This window comes from Arvicola amphibius, chromosome 9, assembly GCF_903992535.2.
Source record: "Arvicola amphibius chromosome 9, mArvAmp1.2, whole genome shotgun sequence".
NCBI lineage: Eukaryota > Metazoa > Chordata > Mammalia > Rodentia > Cricetidae > Arvicola > Arvicola amphibius.
This window is the reverse complement of record NC_052055.2, coordinates 36,352,624-36,371,104: the sequence shown is the minus strand read 5'-3', so window position 1 is coordinate 36,371,104 and position 18,481 is coordinate 36,352,624. Positions and strand designations below refer to the sequence as shown.

General features: G+C 40.6%; 2 protein-coding genes across 3 annotated transcripts in view; one reads left to right on the top strand and one right to left on the bottom strand.

Annotated features, from left to right (window-relative positions):
* Positions 1–17,061, bottom strand: part of St13 (ST13 Hsp70 interacting protein) — a 30,116-nt gene extending 13,055 nt beyond the window's left edge. Inside the window, exons 1-5 of the mRNA XM_038342480.2 lie at positions 16,785–17,061; positions 9,143–9,200; positions 3,968–4,040; positions 2,743–2,813; positions 1,525–1,591 (exon numbers count right to left, since the gene is read on the bottom strand). Coding sequence (XP_038198408.1) covers positions 1,525–1,591; positions 2,743–2,813; positions 3,968–4,040; positions 9,143–9,200; positions 16,785–16,894 — 379 coding nt within the window. The 5' untranslated portion in view covers positions 16,895–17,061. The remainder of the gene's footprint in view (positions 1–1,524; positions 1,592–2,742; positions 2,814–3,967; positions 4,041–9,142; positions 9,201–16,784) is intronic.
* A 414-nt stretch (positions 17,062–17,475) lies between these two features.
* Xpnpep3 (X-prolyl aminopeptidase 3) overlaps positions 17,476–18,481 on the top strand; it is a 59,155-nt gene continuing 58,149 nt past the window's right edge. For both annotated transcript variants that reach the window (XM_038342866.1, XM_038342868.1), the window contains exon 1: positions 17,476–17,578. In XM_038342866.1, the coding sequence (XP_038198794.1) occupies positions 17,515–17,578 (64 nt within the window). In that variant the 5' untranslated portion in view covers positions 17,476–17,514. The remainder of the gene's footprint in view (positions 17,579–18,481) is intronic.

Genomic DNA, 18,481 nt, shown 5'->3' with positions numbered 1-18,481 from the left:
CTCTGTGAGTTCCAGGCAAGCCTAGTCTCCACAGGGAGTTCCAAGACAGCTAGAACTACATAGTATGACTCTCTCAATAAAATAAAAAAGACAGTTCTAATAAAGGCCAAAAATATCAATCAAAACTTCAAAACACTACGACAACTGTACAATACAAAGAATAAGCAAGCCAACAAGGACCTAAACTAAACAGATGGTACAATGTGCTGGAGACGATGCCAATGCCGAAAGTCCCCAGCATTCACGAGGCTACAGGAGGAAGATCTCGAGTTTAATAAAGGCCAGCTTTGGCAACAGAATAGAAGTTCTGTGGACATTTTAACCTAGCTCTACTACTGAGACTAACACTTTCCCCATCCTAACCCCACTCCCATGCCAAATAGCCAAGGAGTCAATATGGAACCACACGGCTAAACTCAACTGAAAATAAAACTTTCAGTCATCTTCTAAATCAAGTGCAAATGCACATCAGCATGTGACAGCACTGTTAGCTACGACAGTGACACGCCTTCCAAGTTATGATGTAGTCTGCATTAAATGCTACTGATAATAGTCACAACAGTTCCAAGTTTAGGATCACTCATTCTAATTTAACTAAACATAATAATATCAAGTCTTTCTAATATTTTTTAATTACAATTTAGGGGCTGGAGAGATGGCTCAGTGGTTAAAAGCTCCTGTAAAAAGCCAATTTTCATTCTCAGTATCACATGCTGGCTCACATAACCTCTAGCTGCAGTTCCAGGGCATCTGACACCCTCTCTTGGCTTCTACAAGCACCAGGCACGCACACGGTGCACACACATAGATGCAGAAAAAAACACTCAAACATAATTTTTAATTAAACTTTTGGCAAAGGTGGGAAGGGGCATGCCAAGGAACACATGGAGGTCAGGAGATAACCAGTGAAAGCGGTTCTCTCAGATCAACTAGGCTTGGTATGAGTCCCTTTACCTGCTAAGCCACCTTGCTGCCACCAACAGCAATTTTTTTGAAGACCTAAAGTTCCGGGACTCTAGTCCCATTCTAACAGACGTTTGGCCTACAAACACCACTTGCCAAAAGATATTAGTGTATCAAAAGTTATGGATTGCCAGGACGTTTTAAAATCTTTTCTTTCTTTTTTTGGAGATAGAGTTTCTGTGTAGCCCTGTCCTGGAATTAGTTCTATAGACCAGGGTGGCCTTGAACTCAGATCCACCTGCCTCTCCCTCCCAGTGCTGGGATTAACCACCTGGCCCCTTTCATCTTTTTAAAAGCTGCTTCTGAGCAGAGAAAGGCCATGTTACATGCAGGAAGAGGCTAAGTCAAATCTGTTTATGCTAAAGTAATGTAACCAATGCTGAATGATTCTAAACTCTTTGCCATGAGGAAGGGGTGGCTGGACAGTAGGATCTTAACATCTTCAGGATGGTAAGATAAAAAAAAAAAATTCAATCCCTTTATGTTTACACTATTAGCAGTCACTGAGGTAGGAAAAAAACATTCCCATTGTTAAAGGAACACAAAAAGAACACTACTCACCATCATTTAGGGCTTCAATGGCAGCCCCCTTCTTTTCATTTGCTTGATCCATCATCTCCTCAGTTATCTAACAGAAAATTGAAGGTTATTTCAGAAGTAGCGACACAAGCATGAGAAGAGAACAATGTGGATGACAGTCACTATCCACACATTCATGAATTCACCTCTAGTAGTGAAAAACTATAGAGTATAAACCTTTTATACAAACGTTTCACATTCTGCCTTAGGTAGGACTTTTGTTTTGCTTTCTTCCAATAGTTATCTATGTTGGGGCCCACGGGCTCTAACAAAAAAGTCACAAGAACAGAGTGCTTCATACAAGAATAGCAAAGACAACTCTTAACGACCAGGTGCTGAAACTTCCCCTCCTTATAAACTTCTTTCCTTAGCAGGCATCACGAGACATTTTAAGGCACACTGTCATCCTTTGGAAGGCCACTGATCATAGTTAATTTCAAGCAGCTTCCCACATCTCCTTCCCAAGTACTTGTTTTCACCTCTTGAAGGAAGGGATCCTTGTGACAAAAGCATTTGGAAAATAATCTGCCACTAGATATTTCATCAAAAAGACAATTTTAAGCCAGGCATTGTCTTTTATCCCAGCACTCGGGAGGCAGAAGCAGACAGATCACTGTGAGTTTGAGGCCGGTTTGGTCTACAAAGCAAGTTCTAGGACAGCTAGGACTGTTAGACAGAGAAACTCTGTCCTGAAAAACAAAAACAAAACAAAATATAATTCTAGGGGTTTCAACAGTGAAGGGCACTGGCAGCTTTTCCAGAGCACCTCAGTTCAAGTTCCACTACCTACATGGTGGCTCACAACTGTCTGTAACTCTAATTCCAGGGTATCAACACTCTTTCTTGGCTTCCTTGTACACATGGTGCACAGACACATTTGCAGACAAAATGATCATACACATAAAATAAAGAACATGATCTCAGAAAACAGCATACTTAAAGTAGTATACTACTTTAAGGGAACAACTTTAAAGATTAATCAAACCAAAGTAAACATAAAAAAGTAAAACAGTAAGATTTCAGAGATTATAATTAAAAATATCATGAGAATTTGCAAATATTTTCGGTAGTAGGATTGAAAAACGTGTCAAAATGTTGTAAATCAAAGGAAGATTTATCATGCAGTTCTTGAGAGTCATGTTATAAAATAATCAACAAACTGGGGATCTTCACTTTCCTAAGCTAAGTTGTTAAACTTACCTCTGCATTTTCCTCTCCCATCTCTTGAGGGGCATCAGTGTCTGGCTCAATTACACCTTCATTGTCAATTTCTGCAAAAGTTGAAAATAAAAAAACACAAAATAAAACCTAAACTAAATGTGTGGGATAGCCTAATAGCCATCACTTATGAAACTATTAATATAATATGAACTATCTAGGTATGGCACAGGTGTAAAGTACTTGTTATTATGTTGAAGGTTATAGGTATTATAAATAATATCTCAAAAACACAGAACTACTTGCTTGTATAACTATAAGCTAGTTTCACCTGAACTCTGATACATTATAAACTATTTCCCTATTAAAAGTAACTACTAGTAACTATTAGTAGGGAAGCCTACTACTTAGGGGTAGGCTGAAAAGATGGCTCTATGGTTAAGAACACTGGCTATTCTTTCAGGACACCAGTTCAATTCCCAGCACCCACATGATGGCTCCCAACCATCCATTAACTCCATGGTATCTGATGTCCTCTTCTGGCTTCTGAGAACAATAGATATGCACATGGTGCATAGACACCATGCAGAAACCTGCACACATCAAATAAAAACGTTAACAGAGACTACTACTTGAACTGTTCTTGTAGTGATGATGGTAATGTACACGGTGTAGCAAATAAACACACACCACTGACTTGGTGTCCAAAATTCACTTGGGAAAGACTTTGGGGCAGAGATTACTCAGCGGACAGAGTGCTTGTGCTAAAGCCTAACTGAACTTGAGCTCCTTCCCTGGGACTCAACACAGTGAAGGAGAAAACTGACTCCCAAGAGTTGTCCTCTGACCTCCACAAAACCTCCCCATCAGCAAATTAATAAGCTTCTCTAAAAATTTTCAGAGATGTACCACAATGTTTTTAAAGGCACTGATTCAGACAGCACAAATTACAGAAGAGTAAATGACAAAATACGATTTCATTTTAATAGAATTAACTTCAAAAATCGGGTATAGACAAATTCTATAACAGACAAGAAAAAGTCTGTAGGTCAGTATTATAACCAAACCAGTAAATAAAAACAGCACCTAGCACTCAGGAGGCTGAGACAAGAGGACTGCCTCAAATTCAAGGTCACGTGTGCCACACAGTTTCAGATCATCCTGGACTATAAACTGAGATGTTGCACCAAAAATAAACTGTTAAACAAAAATACCACTCACAGGACTGAGTTACCAAGGTTATCTAAACGTATTACCATGGACTCACCCAGATCACTCTCCTCACTTGATGGTTCCCCCGTCTTTATGTTTTCCTCTGTCTTATTATCTCTTTTTTCTTCCTAGCAGAAGAAAATTAAACAGTGCTATCAGTACTTAAAAACATAGCACGTTCTATGTTTGTGTATGCATATATAACATATACACATATTTATTTTATTCAAATATGCTATATCCTTTACTTCTCATTTCTAATTAACTTTAGATCTGGTACCTTATCCACACCTTTAGAATAGGCATTTTAGAATTCAAACCGTCTGAGGTTCTTAAAAGCAAATATAATTCACATAGGTAATATTCTTTCACAGGCACTGTACGCTGACTCTCCATAATCTAACATCTTGGCTGTACATGAAACGCCTGCCTATAACCATAGCACACATGTAGATGTCTGAGGATCAGGAGTTTAGGAGGCCAGCTTACACTGTACAAGACTCCCAATCTCAGAAAACAATATGAAAACATTAACATTTTTACCACATGACTGATGGTAAAAAGACTAAACAAGACACCTTTTAGTACCCCATGGTTTCATCTAATCTGATACTGGAAGGACAGGAGATAAATTTACACCGCCTTCTTTAATGAGAAGGTTATTATATCACTACCAGCCAACCTGTATCTACTCATCCAACTGTCAGTAGAACAGAAGTAATTTAATTGCACTTTTAGGTTCCTTCCCCCTTGTGATCTTAAACAAAAACAAGCCAGGAGTGGTGGCACACGCCTTTAATACCAGCAATCAGCAGATCTCTTTGAATTAAGAGGCCAGCCTGGTTTACAGAAATTCCAGATCTGCTAGGGATACACAGAAAGACTGTCTCCCAAAAACAGAGCTGACGTAGGAGTGTTTCTATCTATCTGCTGTTTCATTGGTTAATAAAGAAACTGGTTGACCTGATAGGTCAGAACATAGGTGGGTGGAGTAGACAGAACAGAATGCTGGGAAGAAGGGAAGTTTGGAAATCGCCATGCCTCTCCTCTCTGGGTCAGTCGCCATGAAGCCAGCCACCAGGTCAACATGCTGAATCTTTCCCGGTAAGCCACCACCTCGTGGTGCTACACTGATTATTAGAAATGGGTTAATCAAGATGTGAGAATTAGCCAGTAAGAGGCTAGAGCTAATGGGCCAAGCAGTGTTTAAAAGAATACAGTTTCGGTGTAATTATTTCAGGTAAAGCTAGCCGGGTGGCAGGAAGCAGCCCGCCGCTACCATCACAACACAGAGCAAGGTGGCTTTTCAGGTAAAGTCCAAGTCTCAACTTTAATTTTAAAATATCCAACGAGTAACAAATGTGCAAACTGTAGGTATGTTAGCATATACTTGTATTGGGTATAATTTTGTTGTTTGAGATAGTGATAGTGTCAATAAAAATGCCCCCTTAGGCAAATATATTTAATGCATAGTCACCAGTGAGTGGCACTATTTGAAAGGATAAGGACATGTGGCCTTATAAGCAGTAAAGTGTGTGTCAGTGGGAGTGGGCTTTGAGATTTCAAAGTCCTAAGCCAAGTCCAGTGTCTCCCTCTGTCTGCAGATCAGGATGTAGATAGGGCTCAGCTTCTGCTTCAGTGCCTTGCCTGACACCGTGCTTCCTGCCACGATAATAATGAACTAACCCCTGAAACTATAAGCAAACCCTCAATTAAATGTTTTCCTTTCCAAGAGTTGCCTTGGTAATGGTATCTCTTCACAGAAACAGCACAGTGACTAAGATATATAGCCCACACTGGTCTCAAACTCACAATTATCCTGCTTTAACCCCACAAATGCTGAGATCACAGGTACAAGCCACACTCATCTTGGACCAGTTATAATTCTAACCCAGGACATTTAGATATATAGGGTAGTATATGTATGTATTTTCATGTGTGTGCACATTACATGAACATAGAGGCCAAAGGATGTTGGGCACCTTCATTAGTAACTCTTTACCATATTTGTGAAACAGGGTCACTCAACTAAAGGTCTTCTTTTATATATACACATGTATATGGAAAATTTCATGTCTGGTGTTTATTTGTGCAATTTGCCTGTGGTGATTTAATGAAAGTGGGTCCCAGGGACAAATATATTTGAATGCTTGATACCTAATCAGTGGAACTGTTTGGGATGGATTAAGAGGTCTGGCCTTGTTGGGGGAGGTGTATCATTAGGGGCTGGCTCTGAGTTTTCAAAAGTCCATGCCATTCCCAGTTCACTTTTTCTGCCTTGTGCTTGTGGATCAAGAGGTGAGCTCTTAGTTATTGACCCATCGCCATGCTTGTCTTCCTGCTGCCATAATCCCTGCCATAATGTTCATGGACTCTAACCCTCTGAGACTACAAGACCCCAATAAGCTCTTTTTTCTATAAGGTGTCTCAGTCATGGTGTCTCCTCACAGCAAGAGAAAAGTAACTATGATAGTGCCCAAGATCATACAAGTGTCAGTGAGCTGCAGAGGTTTGCCTGGCTGCCTGACCATCCCTAAGATTAAAGGCCTATGCCACTGTCATAAAAAACTTCATCCGTTAAGCTGATACAAACTTAGGGTCATCTGAAAAGAGGAAACCTCAAATGAAGAATTGCCCAGATCAGAATGGCCTGTAATGATATCTGTGAAGCACCTTAATAATTAATGTAGACTAAGCTAGCCCACTGTGGGCAATGCTACTCTGCTGTGGGACAATAGTCTGTACCCTGTCACTTGTATTTTAAATAAACACTGATTGGTCAGTAGCTAGGCAGGAAGTATAGGCGAGACAACCTGGCAGAAAGTAGAGGCAGGGCACAGAGAATTCTGGGAAGAGGGAAGTCAGTCTGAAGTCCTCACCCAGACACAGAGGAAGCAAGACGTAACTGCCTCACCGAAAAAAGGTACCAAGCCATGTGGTTAACAGAGACAAGAATTAATATAAGTTATAAGAGTTAATAAGCCGCCGGGCGGTGGTGGCGCACGCCTTTAATCCCAGCACTCGGGAGGCAGAGGCAGGCGGATCTCTGAGTTCGAGGCCAGCCTGGTCTACAAGAGCTAGCTCCAGGACAGGCTCTAGAAACTACAGGGAAACCCTGTCTCGAAAAACCAAAAAAAAAAAAAAAAAAAAAAAGAGTTAATAAGCCTGAGATACTAGGTGAATCAGTTTATAATTAATGTAGACCTCTATGTGATTTCTTTGGGACTTAACGAATGCAGGAACCAGGCAGGACAAAAACCCCAGACAACATTATTCCCTAAGCAGGTGGGCCTGAACATCACAAAAAAAGTAGCTAAACCAAATGTGGCATATACCTTTACTCCAAGCAGGTCTTTCTCTATGAGTTTAAGGCCAGTCTACTCTACATAGAGAGTTGTAGGGAAGCCAAAGCTACAAAGTAAAACTTTATCTCATACATATATACAAAGCAGCTGAGTAAATAAACAGCACTCTCCCATTCTCTCTTAAAATCTGCCCTGGAATTTCTCTAAACATTATTATCTTCCTGGCTTTTATGAAGTACTAAACACTCTACAGCTTTTCCAACTCAAAGTTACAAGTTTGTCTGAAGGCTGACACCAAACCAACTTAGATCCATCACAGTAACAAACCCACACTTCTGGCCAACAGAAAGCAAAGTAGAACATAAATTAATGCCAGGAAATATGGCTACTAAACACGGCTTCCCATTGAAATTTTAAAAATTTAATTTAAATTTTAAAATTAAAAAAATTTACTAAAAACTGTGGGTCTTTTAAAGTTTTATATTTCATTTTAATATCACTGGAGACAAGAAAGAAACTGTCAGTTTAAAATCATGCTTGTCAAGGGGTGAAATGTCATAGCTTCACCTGTCAATATGACACAAACCTATAGTTACCTGGGAATAGAAAGTCTCACTTGAAGAAGTGACCAGACCAGACTGGCCTGCAGTCTTCTTTGCTGAGACATTTTCTTAATTGCTCATTGATGTAGGAATGTCCAGCCAACTGTGGGAGGTACACCTCTAGGCAGGTGGGCTCGAGCTGTATGTAGCTAAGCTATCTATTAATCACCATTCCTCCACAGTTTCTGTCTCCAGGTCCCTACCCTGAACTCCTGTACTGGCTTCCCTTTATGATATTATTACCTATCAGCTAAAATAAACCCTTTCCTCCCCAGGCTGGTTTTGGTCATGGTGTCTACAACAGAAACAGAAGTCACTATATCTACAGCTTGGGGTTTCAAGACAGGGTCTCTGTGTGTAGCCCTGACTGTCCTAGAACTTGCTCTATTGACCAGGCTGGCCTAAAAAAAAAAATTAGAAATCCACGTGTCTCTGCCTCTCCAGTGCTGGGATCAAAGGTGAGTGCCGACACCACCCTGCAACACCCAGCTTTTGAAGTATGAGATGGGAATCCGAACTCAGACCCTCAGGTAAAAAGTAAAAGAAGAGTTTTAAAAACTGAGCTTTTTTCCTTTTTGTTGGAGAGATGTCTTACGAGGTAATCCAGAATGGCCTGGAGCTCTTTATATAACACAAAATGACCTAAATCCTTGATTCACTTGCCTCTGTCTTGAAAGTGCTGAGATTACAAGCATCTATCACCACATCTGGAATATAACTTCTATTTTCTTATACAAATTAATTAAGCCTTTAGAGTTCCACGTTAAACAGATTTTCCCATCAATTTAAGACAACTAATTAGAAAACTTGGGGGGAAAATCTCAGTCAGGAAAACGAAAACTACTGAAAAATATGTGAAGTGTTATTTGCCCCTTCATACTCAAACCATGGGCAACCTTCCCAACCTTTCATGCCATTCTGCCAAGGATGCTAAAACAAAACCATGATTCATACTCTTCATCCTCAGCAATCTCCGCTCGGGTAGCAGGGACGGAGGAAGAGAATGCTGAGGTCTTTATCCCCTCGTGCAGCTACTGAAGAGACAAGGAGAAGCAGTACAGAGTCTATTATTCACGGGCTACTAAACACACAGGTGACATTATCCTGAAACAGCTGGCATCCAACTTCAAATTCTCAGTTTTAAAATCAGCTTCCAGATTTGGTGTAACAGAAATTTTTCAAAGATAACAAATTTAAAAGATTATACATCTAGGTGGGAACATTAGGAATAATAAAACTTGTGAACAGCAGTTAAAAAAACAAAAGGACCTATTTAAAAATTAGTGTCTTATCCCTAAACAAATAAAAGAAATTTGAACTTACCTTGACATTTTCTTCTGATTTAGCTTTGTGAGTAGCAGGTGGTACTTTACCTCCCATGCTTCAAATAAGAAAAGATAGTTTAGAATATTCACCGTAAGTTCACTAAAAAACAATAAACTTCTACCTAAAAAGGGCTAAATGTCTCGATAACATTTCAAAGCTTAGAAGAGTACACTCTCAATTAATATGAATGCTTTGTTATGATTAAGTTTGTTAACTTCAAATTGTTTTTGACACACTAGTGTCACTTAAGAGCCTAATAAACTTCTATTATAGTTTCTATTATAGCTGTCAGTACCCATTACCAAAGGAAAAATGAAAGGCAGAGAACTCAATTAAAACACAATGATAAAGTCATCCCCTAAGTCATCAGCTCAGAAAACAGGGTATGATATTATCTGAACAGCAGAAATTTAAGGTTGACATTTGGCCAGAGTATGTCAGGAGCTCAGGAGCCACTTGGTTCTTTACAAAGCCCTGCTTCCCAAATAGTTTAAAACAATATAAAATAATAAAGTTCAAAGGGAGAAGACTACAAAATAATAAGTTTACATGCTTTTTTGTTATAGACTCATAAACCAACAGAAGAATGCCTAAGTGGTTGATGGGTAAAAAAACAAATCAGCAGAAACAAAGGCAACTTAAGGCTTTAGTAACACACAAAAAAACCCTTAAGTGTCATTTACTAAGATTTATTTATTTATTATGTATAGTATTCTTTTTGAATATATGCCTACAGGCCAAAAGAGGGCACCTGATCTCATTATAGATGGTCGTAGCCACCATGTGCTTGCTGGGAATTGAACTCAAGACCTCTTAACCTCTGAGCCATCTCTCCAGCCCCTTGTTACTTCTTTTTTAAATCTTTTAGTGTTGTTATTCTATGTGGTATGAAAGTACAAGTGTACAACTGGAGGTGAGAAGACAACGTTGAGAAGTCAGTACTCTTCCACAATGGGATCCTAGAATCAACCCAGGTTATCCATCAGTCCAGTTAGCAAGCAAGCACGTCTACCTGCTGAGCCATCTTACCAGGCCACCATTCCTTTTAGGACTAGAGCTGTACCACCCACATTTGCACTCTTCCCAATGGAGAATCTGGATGTAAAGCATATACCTAAGTTGAATTTAGATGGGCATCAGTTTCCAAGTTGTTTACACCAATTTACAGTGGTTATCAATACTGCATGGAAATAGCACTATTCAATCCTGACTTTGCTATTCCCCACTCAATTTCCAGCCTTTCTGGGTGTATGCTAAAATTTCATTGTATTAAGTCCCTTGTAAAATCTTGGACATGTGAAGAACATTTTTATAATATTCAACTCTCATTCAGGTTTTCATTACAGTATCTTATTCTTAGGCATTCTTTTATATTCTGTCCATGAGCCTGTGTCAGTTTCATGTGTTGTCAATGTTTTCTCACATCCATGAAATGCCTTAGTATCTTTTTAATAAACCCAATACAAAACAGAAGTTCAAATGCAAAGCAACAGATAGAAATTTTCTGGTTTTATTTTCTTTTTCCTTTAAAAAAAGAAAAGATTTAGGTGCTTGAGAAATGGTTCAGTGGTTAAGAGCACTCATTGTTCTTGCAAGGGCCCTGGGTTCGGTTCTCAATACAGACACAGCAGCTCACAACTGTTATAATTCTAAGCTTAATGACACACTGTGAACAATGGCATGGGTGCTGAGAATTATACCTAGGTACTCAAGAAAGCAGTCGACGTTCCTAACAACTAAAGCATCTCCCCTGCCCCTGGTTTTACTTGTTAAGACAAGAGTCTTACTATAAAGCCCAAGATAACCTTGAATTTTTGATCTTCCTACATCTTTCTAAGATTACAAGTGTGTATGTCATCATAGTAAACCAAATTTGACATTTCTTTTTAAGGATCATTCATTCAAGAAATGTGCAGGTTTTCTGTTCTAATTACACATACACACACACACACACACACACACACATACACACTCACTCTATTACTCAATATACTCAATAATGGTTTTTATATGACAAAAGATCACACAGTGTGTTGGGGGGGGGGGAAGAAGCTGGCCCACACCTTTAATTCCAGCACTCAGGAGGCAGAGGCAGGCAGACCTCTGTGAGTTTGATGCCAGCTAGTTCTAGGACAGCCAAGGTCACACACAGAAAGCCTATCTCGAAAAACATGATCCAAAATGTCTTAATTTCCAATTCAGGAAAGCAAAATGATTAAATAGCATCACAAACATTTCTACACTAAAAAACAAAACAACCACTTTTCAAAGGAACACACACAGTAACCAAACACTGGCTCTTTGAGGTTAAATTTTAATGAAAATACAGAGCTTTCTTAAGCTGTGTTTTTTCTAAATTCCGAACTGCAGTGTCAGGAATGTAGGGTAACATCCAAACATAGTTACAACAGTTTAACTCTGTGAAGTGATAGCCCTGCCAAGAAATGTAATTCTCAGAAAAGCTCAGACAAATCCAAATTGAGGGAAAGGCTAAAATATCTGGATTGCAATACTCAAATTGTCAAAATCATGAACGCCAAGGTCAAACTGAAAACTTCCAGAATGAAACTGAAACATGGCGACAGAATGCACCTGTAGTTCTAGGGCTGTGCATTAGTAGTTCATCCTTTTTAGTCGCCTTGCTTGGATGGCTACATTGTAGAAGACTGTCGTTATTAGCAGGAAACACTGAATGGGATTGAGCATGCTGGCAGCCTACTATTAAGAATCAATTTTGAAACTATTCCAAAATTAAAAAATTAAACACAGAACAATTTATTCATGTTTCTCACATTCCAAATTGTAGTTCATTACTTCAAGTCTGAACCAATTTTAAATGTAAATTTTGGTTTTTTGAAATAGAGTTTCTCTGTGTATCTTGTGTATCTCTGTGTATCTTTGGCTATCCTGGAACTCTTTCTGCAGACCAGGCTGGCCTTGAACTCAGAGATCTGCCTGCCCCCGCCTCCTGATTACTGGGATTAAAGGGTGTGTGTCACCACACCCATCTTAAATATGGATTTTGATCAATGTTCTCAATGTTCCAAAACTTAATATGCTCACATAAAGCTTCATTCATAATTGAATAAACCTTCAATCTACTCTGTTATTTAAGCACATGTACAAACTGAGGTATGACAAACTCTGTACTGAGGGCAGAAATGCACTCTATCCACTATCAAATATTTACTCAGTCATGTTCCGTGAACTGTGCTACACAGTAGAACAGAAAGACATCCTGGGAACTTAATTATCACCAAGTGCAATGATAAAAGTAGGTCTAAGACACAAATTTCAGATTTGGTTTTATCTATTTGTGTGTGGTTTTTTTTCCATTTTTTGAGACAGGTCTCATGAGCCTTAGCTGGCCTGGAGTTTACTATGTAGACTAGGCTACTCTCAAACTCAGAGACCCACCTGCCTCTACCACCCAGATGTTGGGATTAAAGATGTGCGTCACCCACATCCAGTCTCTTGTTACCTTTATTACAATCTAAATTGAAACTAGATTGGGTGGGCATGTGGCACAGTTAGTAAAGTACTTGCCTAGCATGCTCTGATGGATTCAGTCCCTAGAACTGAAAACTTCCATTTATGTATATGCAATAATTTTAAATGAGATCATTTCATTTCTTTCTCCTCTGCATCTTTGTGAGCCATTGCAAATTGGGCTAAGCACAGAGACTTCTAGATCCAGGACTATTCATGTTATTAATAACATTATCTTAAATTGTTATTAACAGAGTTGAAACCATTTCAGAGTTCTCTTTTTTTATACAGTCAGTGTCCACTCAAATTTAAGGTGTTGAAAACAGTTTGCTATAAATGTTGCCTCTGTTCACAGACTAACATTATATTTGATATAAAAAAAAAAAATCACTTGGTTACTGGTGATGGTTCATATACTTTAATCCCAACACTTGGAAAGCAGAGGTAGGAGAATCTCTAGATTTCAGTGCCAGCCTGATCTACAGAGCGAATTCCAGGACAGCCAGGGCTACATGGAGAGATCCTGTCTTGAAAAGCAAAATAAACAAAAAATATTTTTAACTATTTTTCATCATCCCCTCTTCCTAAGAGGAATGAGGGAAAACAAAAATTTCAGTATTCTCCTTTGATTTGTCTTCTCACCTAGAATTTTAGTAACAGTTTATTTGGGAATCCTTCCTTTAACAAGCTATGAGTGGATCAAATAACAGAAATACTTTAAAAAAAAAACATTTATTATGCCCACAGGCCATAAGAGGGCGCCAGATCTCATCACAGATGGTTGTGAGCCACCAAATGGTTGCTGGAATTGAACTCAAGACCTCTGGAAGAGCAGGCAGTGCTCTTAACCTGAGTCATCTCTCCAGGCTCAAAACAGAAATATCTTAAATCTTAGGATTAACAAGCTGTTCATCAGGGAAAAAAAACACTAAAATTCTGTCTCAATTCTTAGTCCTAACAATTATCTAATGGCAACGTGTAGATTTTTGTTGTTTTTGAGAAAGCAAAATTTTCAAAAAAAAAAAAAAAAAAAAAAAAAAAAAAAAAAAAAAAAAAGGATTGTTGAAGGGTGTGCATCAGGGCTCAAAGCCAAGTTACACAGGTGTGCAACCAGCCCTACAAAACAGGATTCTCTTCCATTGTTTTAATAAAGTTACTATAATAATAAACTTTTATAGTTCTATTTATTTAACAAGTAAAAATCCTAGAGCAGTTATAAAATTGGCAGAGAGAAATAGAATAAAAGGCTTAATGGGGAAAACGCCACCACACAAAACAGTGACATTTTGATTTGCTTCTGGAGAATATGCCTGCTCAGAGAACTAGTCTTATATTTTTACCAATCACCAGTCCCATTTCCCCACAGAAAACGACTACACCAGTTTACTGCTCATGTCTCAAAGCAGCATTTCTTCACTCTCTTGAATGTAACTTTAATGTGAGGGTTTGTTTATTCTTTTAGGGAGTGGAAGTAGGTTTTGTCTTTAATCAGGGTCCTGCTATATTCAACCAGCTTGCAGCAGCCTCAACCTTCAGAGTAACTGGGAAATCAACAACATGTTGCCCCACTGTTCCCACTTTATAATTCCTTGCTAGCAGGGTGAGTTTCTTTGGGGGGAGGAATATGCTGGAACTAGCACTAAGCCTCCCACTAGAAGTAATTTTTGAAAGAACCCCTTCCTGGACAAAATTTGCAGCCCTTCTTTTGTCAGCCGAGGAGCCTCCCCTCCAATATGGAGATTGCTAAACTACTAGAATGTAATTATCAAAATAAATTTTGTATCATTCATCTGTTTCCCCCGCCCCCGCTTTTTAAGACAGGGTTTCTCTATAACCCTGACTGTCCTGGAACTCAATCTGAAGACCAGGGTGGCCTCAAACCCACAGAGATTCGCCTACCGCTATCTGCTGGCTTTAAAGACATGTGCAACAACCACCTAAACAGTTACTACTCAGCTATACAGATTAGAAGGGTTGAAGCCCATTCAAAATGGACCTCTTCTGTCACAACCAGCCGTGAACCACAACTCTTTTTTCCGAGTTAACACTTGAAAGGGAAGCATCAGCTTTGATATTTGGTAGGTTTAAAATAATGGAAGGGTTGGAGAGATTACAGTTCACCAGTTAGGAGCATTTGCTGTTCTTTCAGAGAACCTGGGTTTATTACCCAGCACCCACCCACATGGTGGTTCACAACTGTGTGACAACAGTTAATAAGGACTGGATACCTATACTTGCTTCACTAGGAGGTGTGCAGTATATTTACTAAAGTGCAAGCAAAATACATAAAATAAATACAAATTTCTAACAACAAATTTAAAACATAAAAGAGTACTTCCTAGGTCAGAGTATCAGGGATACGACAAAGCTCCTAGTGAAAGGAAAAGAATCTGAGTTTCTCCTGTCCCTGGAGAGTCAGTACATTCTAAACCAACCAAAACACTACATACCAACGCTGGGGAGATTATTCAGGGATTAAGAGTATTTGCTGCTCTTACAGAGTACCCCAGGAAGCATTCCCAACACCCCTAATAGTGGGTGGAGTACAGACATCCATAACTCTATATCCAAAAGATCCAGCGCCCTCTTCCCTCCCTGGGTCTCGGGAATGCATATACTTGCAAAACATTCACTACACATAAAATAACCTAAAGAAATGAAACTGCTCGTGTATTGGCAGATGTCTTTAATCACAATACCTGGCAGAGACAGGTGGATCTCTGAATTTGAGGCCAGTCTGGTTTATACAAGTTCTCAGTATGCAGACCTACATGGTGGGAGCCTATCTCAAACAAATAAATAAATTCTAAAAAGAAAAAAGATTACATATTATTTATTGGGTCCTCCCCTAAAAAGTTAACCCAGAGGGCTGGAGAGATGGCTCAGTGGTTAAGAGCACCGCCTGCTCTTCCAAATGTTCTGAGTTCAATTCCCAACAACCACATGGTGGCTCACAACCATCTGTATTGAGATCTGGTGCCCTCTTCTGGCCTGCAGGCAGAGAGCACTGAGAATACTGTACACATAATAAATAAATCTTAAAAAAAAAAAAGAGTTAACCCAGAAAACAACCCCTCAGAAAAGCTGACTCACCTTAAGATATGCAAAAGAAATAAAATAATTGACCTTAACAAAGAAAAGCCCCGAAGTCCTTCTCTCCATAGAGAAGCTTTCAGACCTCCACAGCTAAGACTACTTTTTTCCAGATTCTAATTAAAAAATAGAACTTCACCTTTCCCCCATCTCTTCTCTGGATATTAACTAAAGTTCTTAACAAGCTCGACCTGGCACTGAATTCTCATTTTTCCTGAAGCCCCTCCCCCATGTCTACAACGGCTGGTAAGCTTCCACTGCGGGCCCTAATTCAGAAGGCATGACTTAACTTTCTCTTCATCCCCCCCCCTCCTCCCTGGCGGCTGCAGAGAATTACAGCATGCCAGCACTGTCTCCCCCCCCCCCCGCCCAAATTCTAATGGTCCTCAGGCTTTCTGTTAATTCTGTCCTAAAAACCTTTTATCGACGAGCCAAAAGAACGAAAGGGAAAGCCAAATCCGAGCAATCCAGTCTCCCAGCAGCTGGCACAGGATCTGTTCACGGAATTACTCGTACGCAGGCGAAACACTCTCCACTTTAGTCCTGCAAGCACGCTGGGCTTTGCAAAACCATTTTGCTACAGGGTCTGAAATGACGGCGCTTACAGTTACCGTAGGTATAAATGATTCCTAACACAATCCCAAGCAATTAAAATCTATGTACCGTACGTTACAGATAATTTATCAGAGATTAAGAGAGTACTTAAAATGATATATGGGTCAAAGCAACTTAAGCAAGACTCCAGTTTCAAAAACAACCCCTCTATAAATGCTTTGTCTTGTTTCGCGCATTATTTCCAGTGCTCAAATCCCCGTAATTCTCCACATTTATTTCTCCCAAAACACACCCTCCTGAAGACTTCATTGTGGGAAACCCAGCTCTAACCTCTGGTTTTTCACCCCGAAACTACCCGAAGCTTCTGATCCCCGGATAACCTCTCAAAGCCACTGGAGAGGGAACCACGAAGGGGCCTAGACCCGCTACCCTCCCCCACGCTAGCTCGGGCCCAGCTCCCCACTCTTCCCGTCCCCAACGGTCCGCAGGGCCCAGGGCTCACCTCTCCACCCACTCCCTCAGGAAACGCATTTCCTCGGTGTGCAGGACGCTCGGGTCCTGCTTACACATCTTCACGAAGGCCCGAAGCTCGCTCACTTTGCGGGGATCCATGGTCGGGAGGCGGGAGGCGAGGGGCAGCTGTGGAGGTCCAGGCGCGGCTCAACGTGACCGAGTGGAAGGGGGCGGCTGCCGCGAGGCAGAACAGACTAGAACCTCACCGGCCGCTGGCTCCGCCCCCCCAACGGCCTCGTGACCCCGGGCCTTCGCTCATTCCCACTCCCTCTACCTCTGGACTTGTGCGCCGCCTCGAAGCTTCTAGAAGTGTAGCTGTCCGTGATACTGCCTGCTTCTAGACCCTGACACTCTTACGCGTATTTTTAACTCTGACCTAGTTCCTGGGTTAGATGAAGGCCCTTGCGTCTGTGCTGTCAAGCGGGAGACAGGGAGGCATTTGGAACAGGATATTCTGTGAAGGTGAACGTTAAGCAGAACGAGACGCCCTACGGGGGTGGGAGGAGGCGGGCGCGCCAAAAAAAAAAAAAAAAAAAAAAAAAAACCAGCCGGATGACGTCACCGCTCCGCGCCGCCGTGGGAAGAAAGCCCGCGAGCGGCGCCTGCCGGAAGGGGCCGGGCGGTTGGCTGGTTTCCTGGCGACGCGGCTGTGCTGGCGGATTCCCCTCCCCCAACCCCCCCAGTTCGTACTTTCTCTTCCTGACGCGTGCGTGCAGGCCATGCCTTCCCTGCTCTCAACCCCCAAGCTGGTTCCCGTAATAGCCAGGCTCCGCGGCCTCTCAGGTTAGAGTCTTTCCCGCCGGGGTCCCCTCCAAGTCTTTCCTTGGAGAAGCCTAAAACAGTCCAAAGAGCTACAAGTTGATGAGCCTGATTCTGGACTGGTCGGCTCCTGGGTCCCTACGGATTTTTCTTTTGACCGGCTGCTCTGAGAAAGTGGGTTTTAGTTTGATATTCTGGGAAGCTGAAATGTCTGAAGAGAGGGAAAACCCGAGGAACTGTCTTCAAAGATGTTCGAATTCGGAATTTGTATCTTTTATCATCAAACTTGGCTGAAGTATTGCATGTCGAGTACCGTTTGTTTCTGTTAGGGCGACGTAAAATCTTTCCGGTTTTCAAAGGTTTCAAAGGAAAGCTAGCTCGAAAGATAGAAGAAACACGTTTAGGAACAAATGTCATGTGCAGTTCAGCTCACAAAGTACTGGAGATAAGGGGGGCATGACTAAAAGTGTTATGAACAGTCAAACAGCGCAGAGACCGCGGACCTTCCGTGTACAGTGTGATGAGCAATTAATCTAACATAAAATTTTATACTGAAAAATGTGTCATCCACCTACCAAGGGTATCTAATATTGGATTATATTTCAGATGAGTTGTGCAGAATGTTAACCAGAAAATAGGGTATTTGACATCAAAACTTGTCTTGGTATTTGTGTGTGAGACTTGGGCTTGCTGAAATTGAATTTTTTATATCAGCTTTCTATTTTAAAAATTGTCCATTGCACCGAGCTTGTTCTTTAAAGTTTGTTGTGCCTTTGAAGGGAGGAATGAAAATAAATGTGCGATTGATCAGTTATTATCACAGAGGCCTGTGACCAGGCTAGAGACAGCTTCTTGAGTCTGATCTTTAACTTTGTTGAAGCTTCGTGTAAACCCCGATTTGATCCAGCTTAAGACTAGGTACTGAAC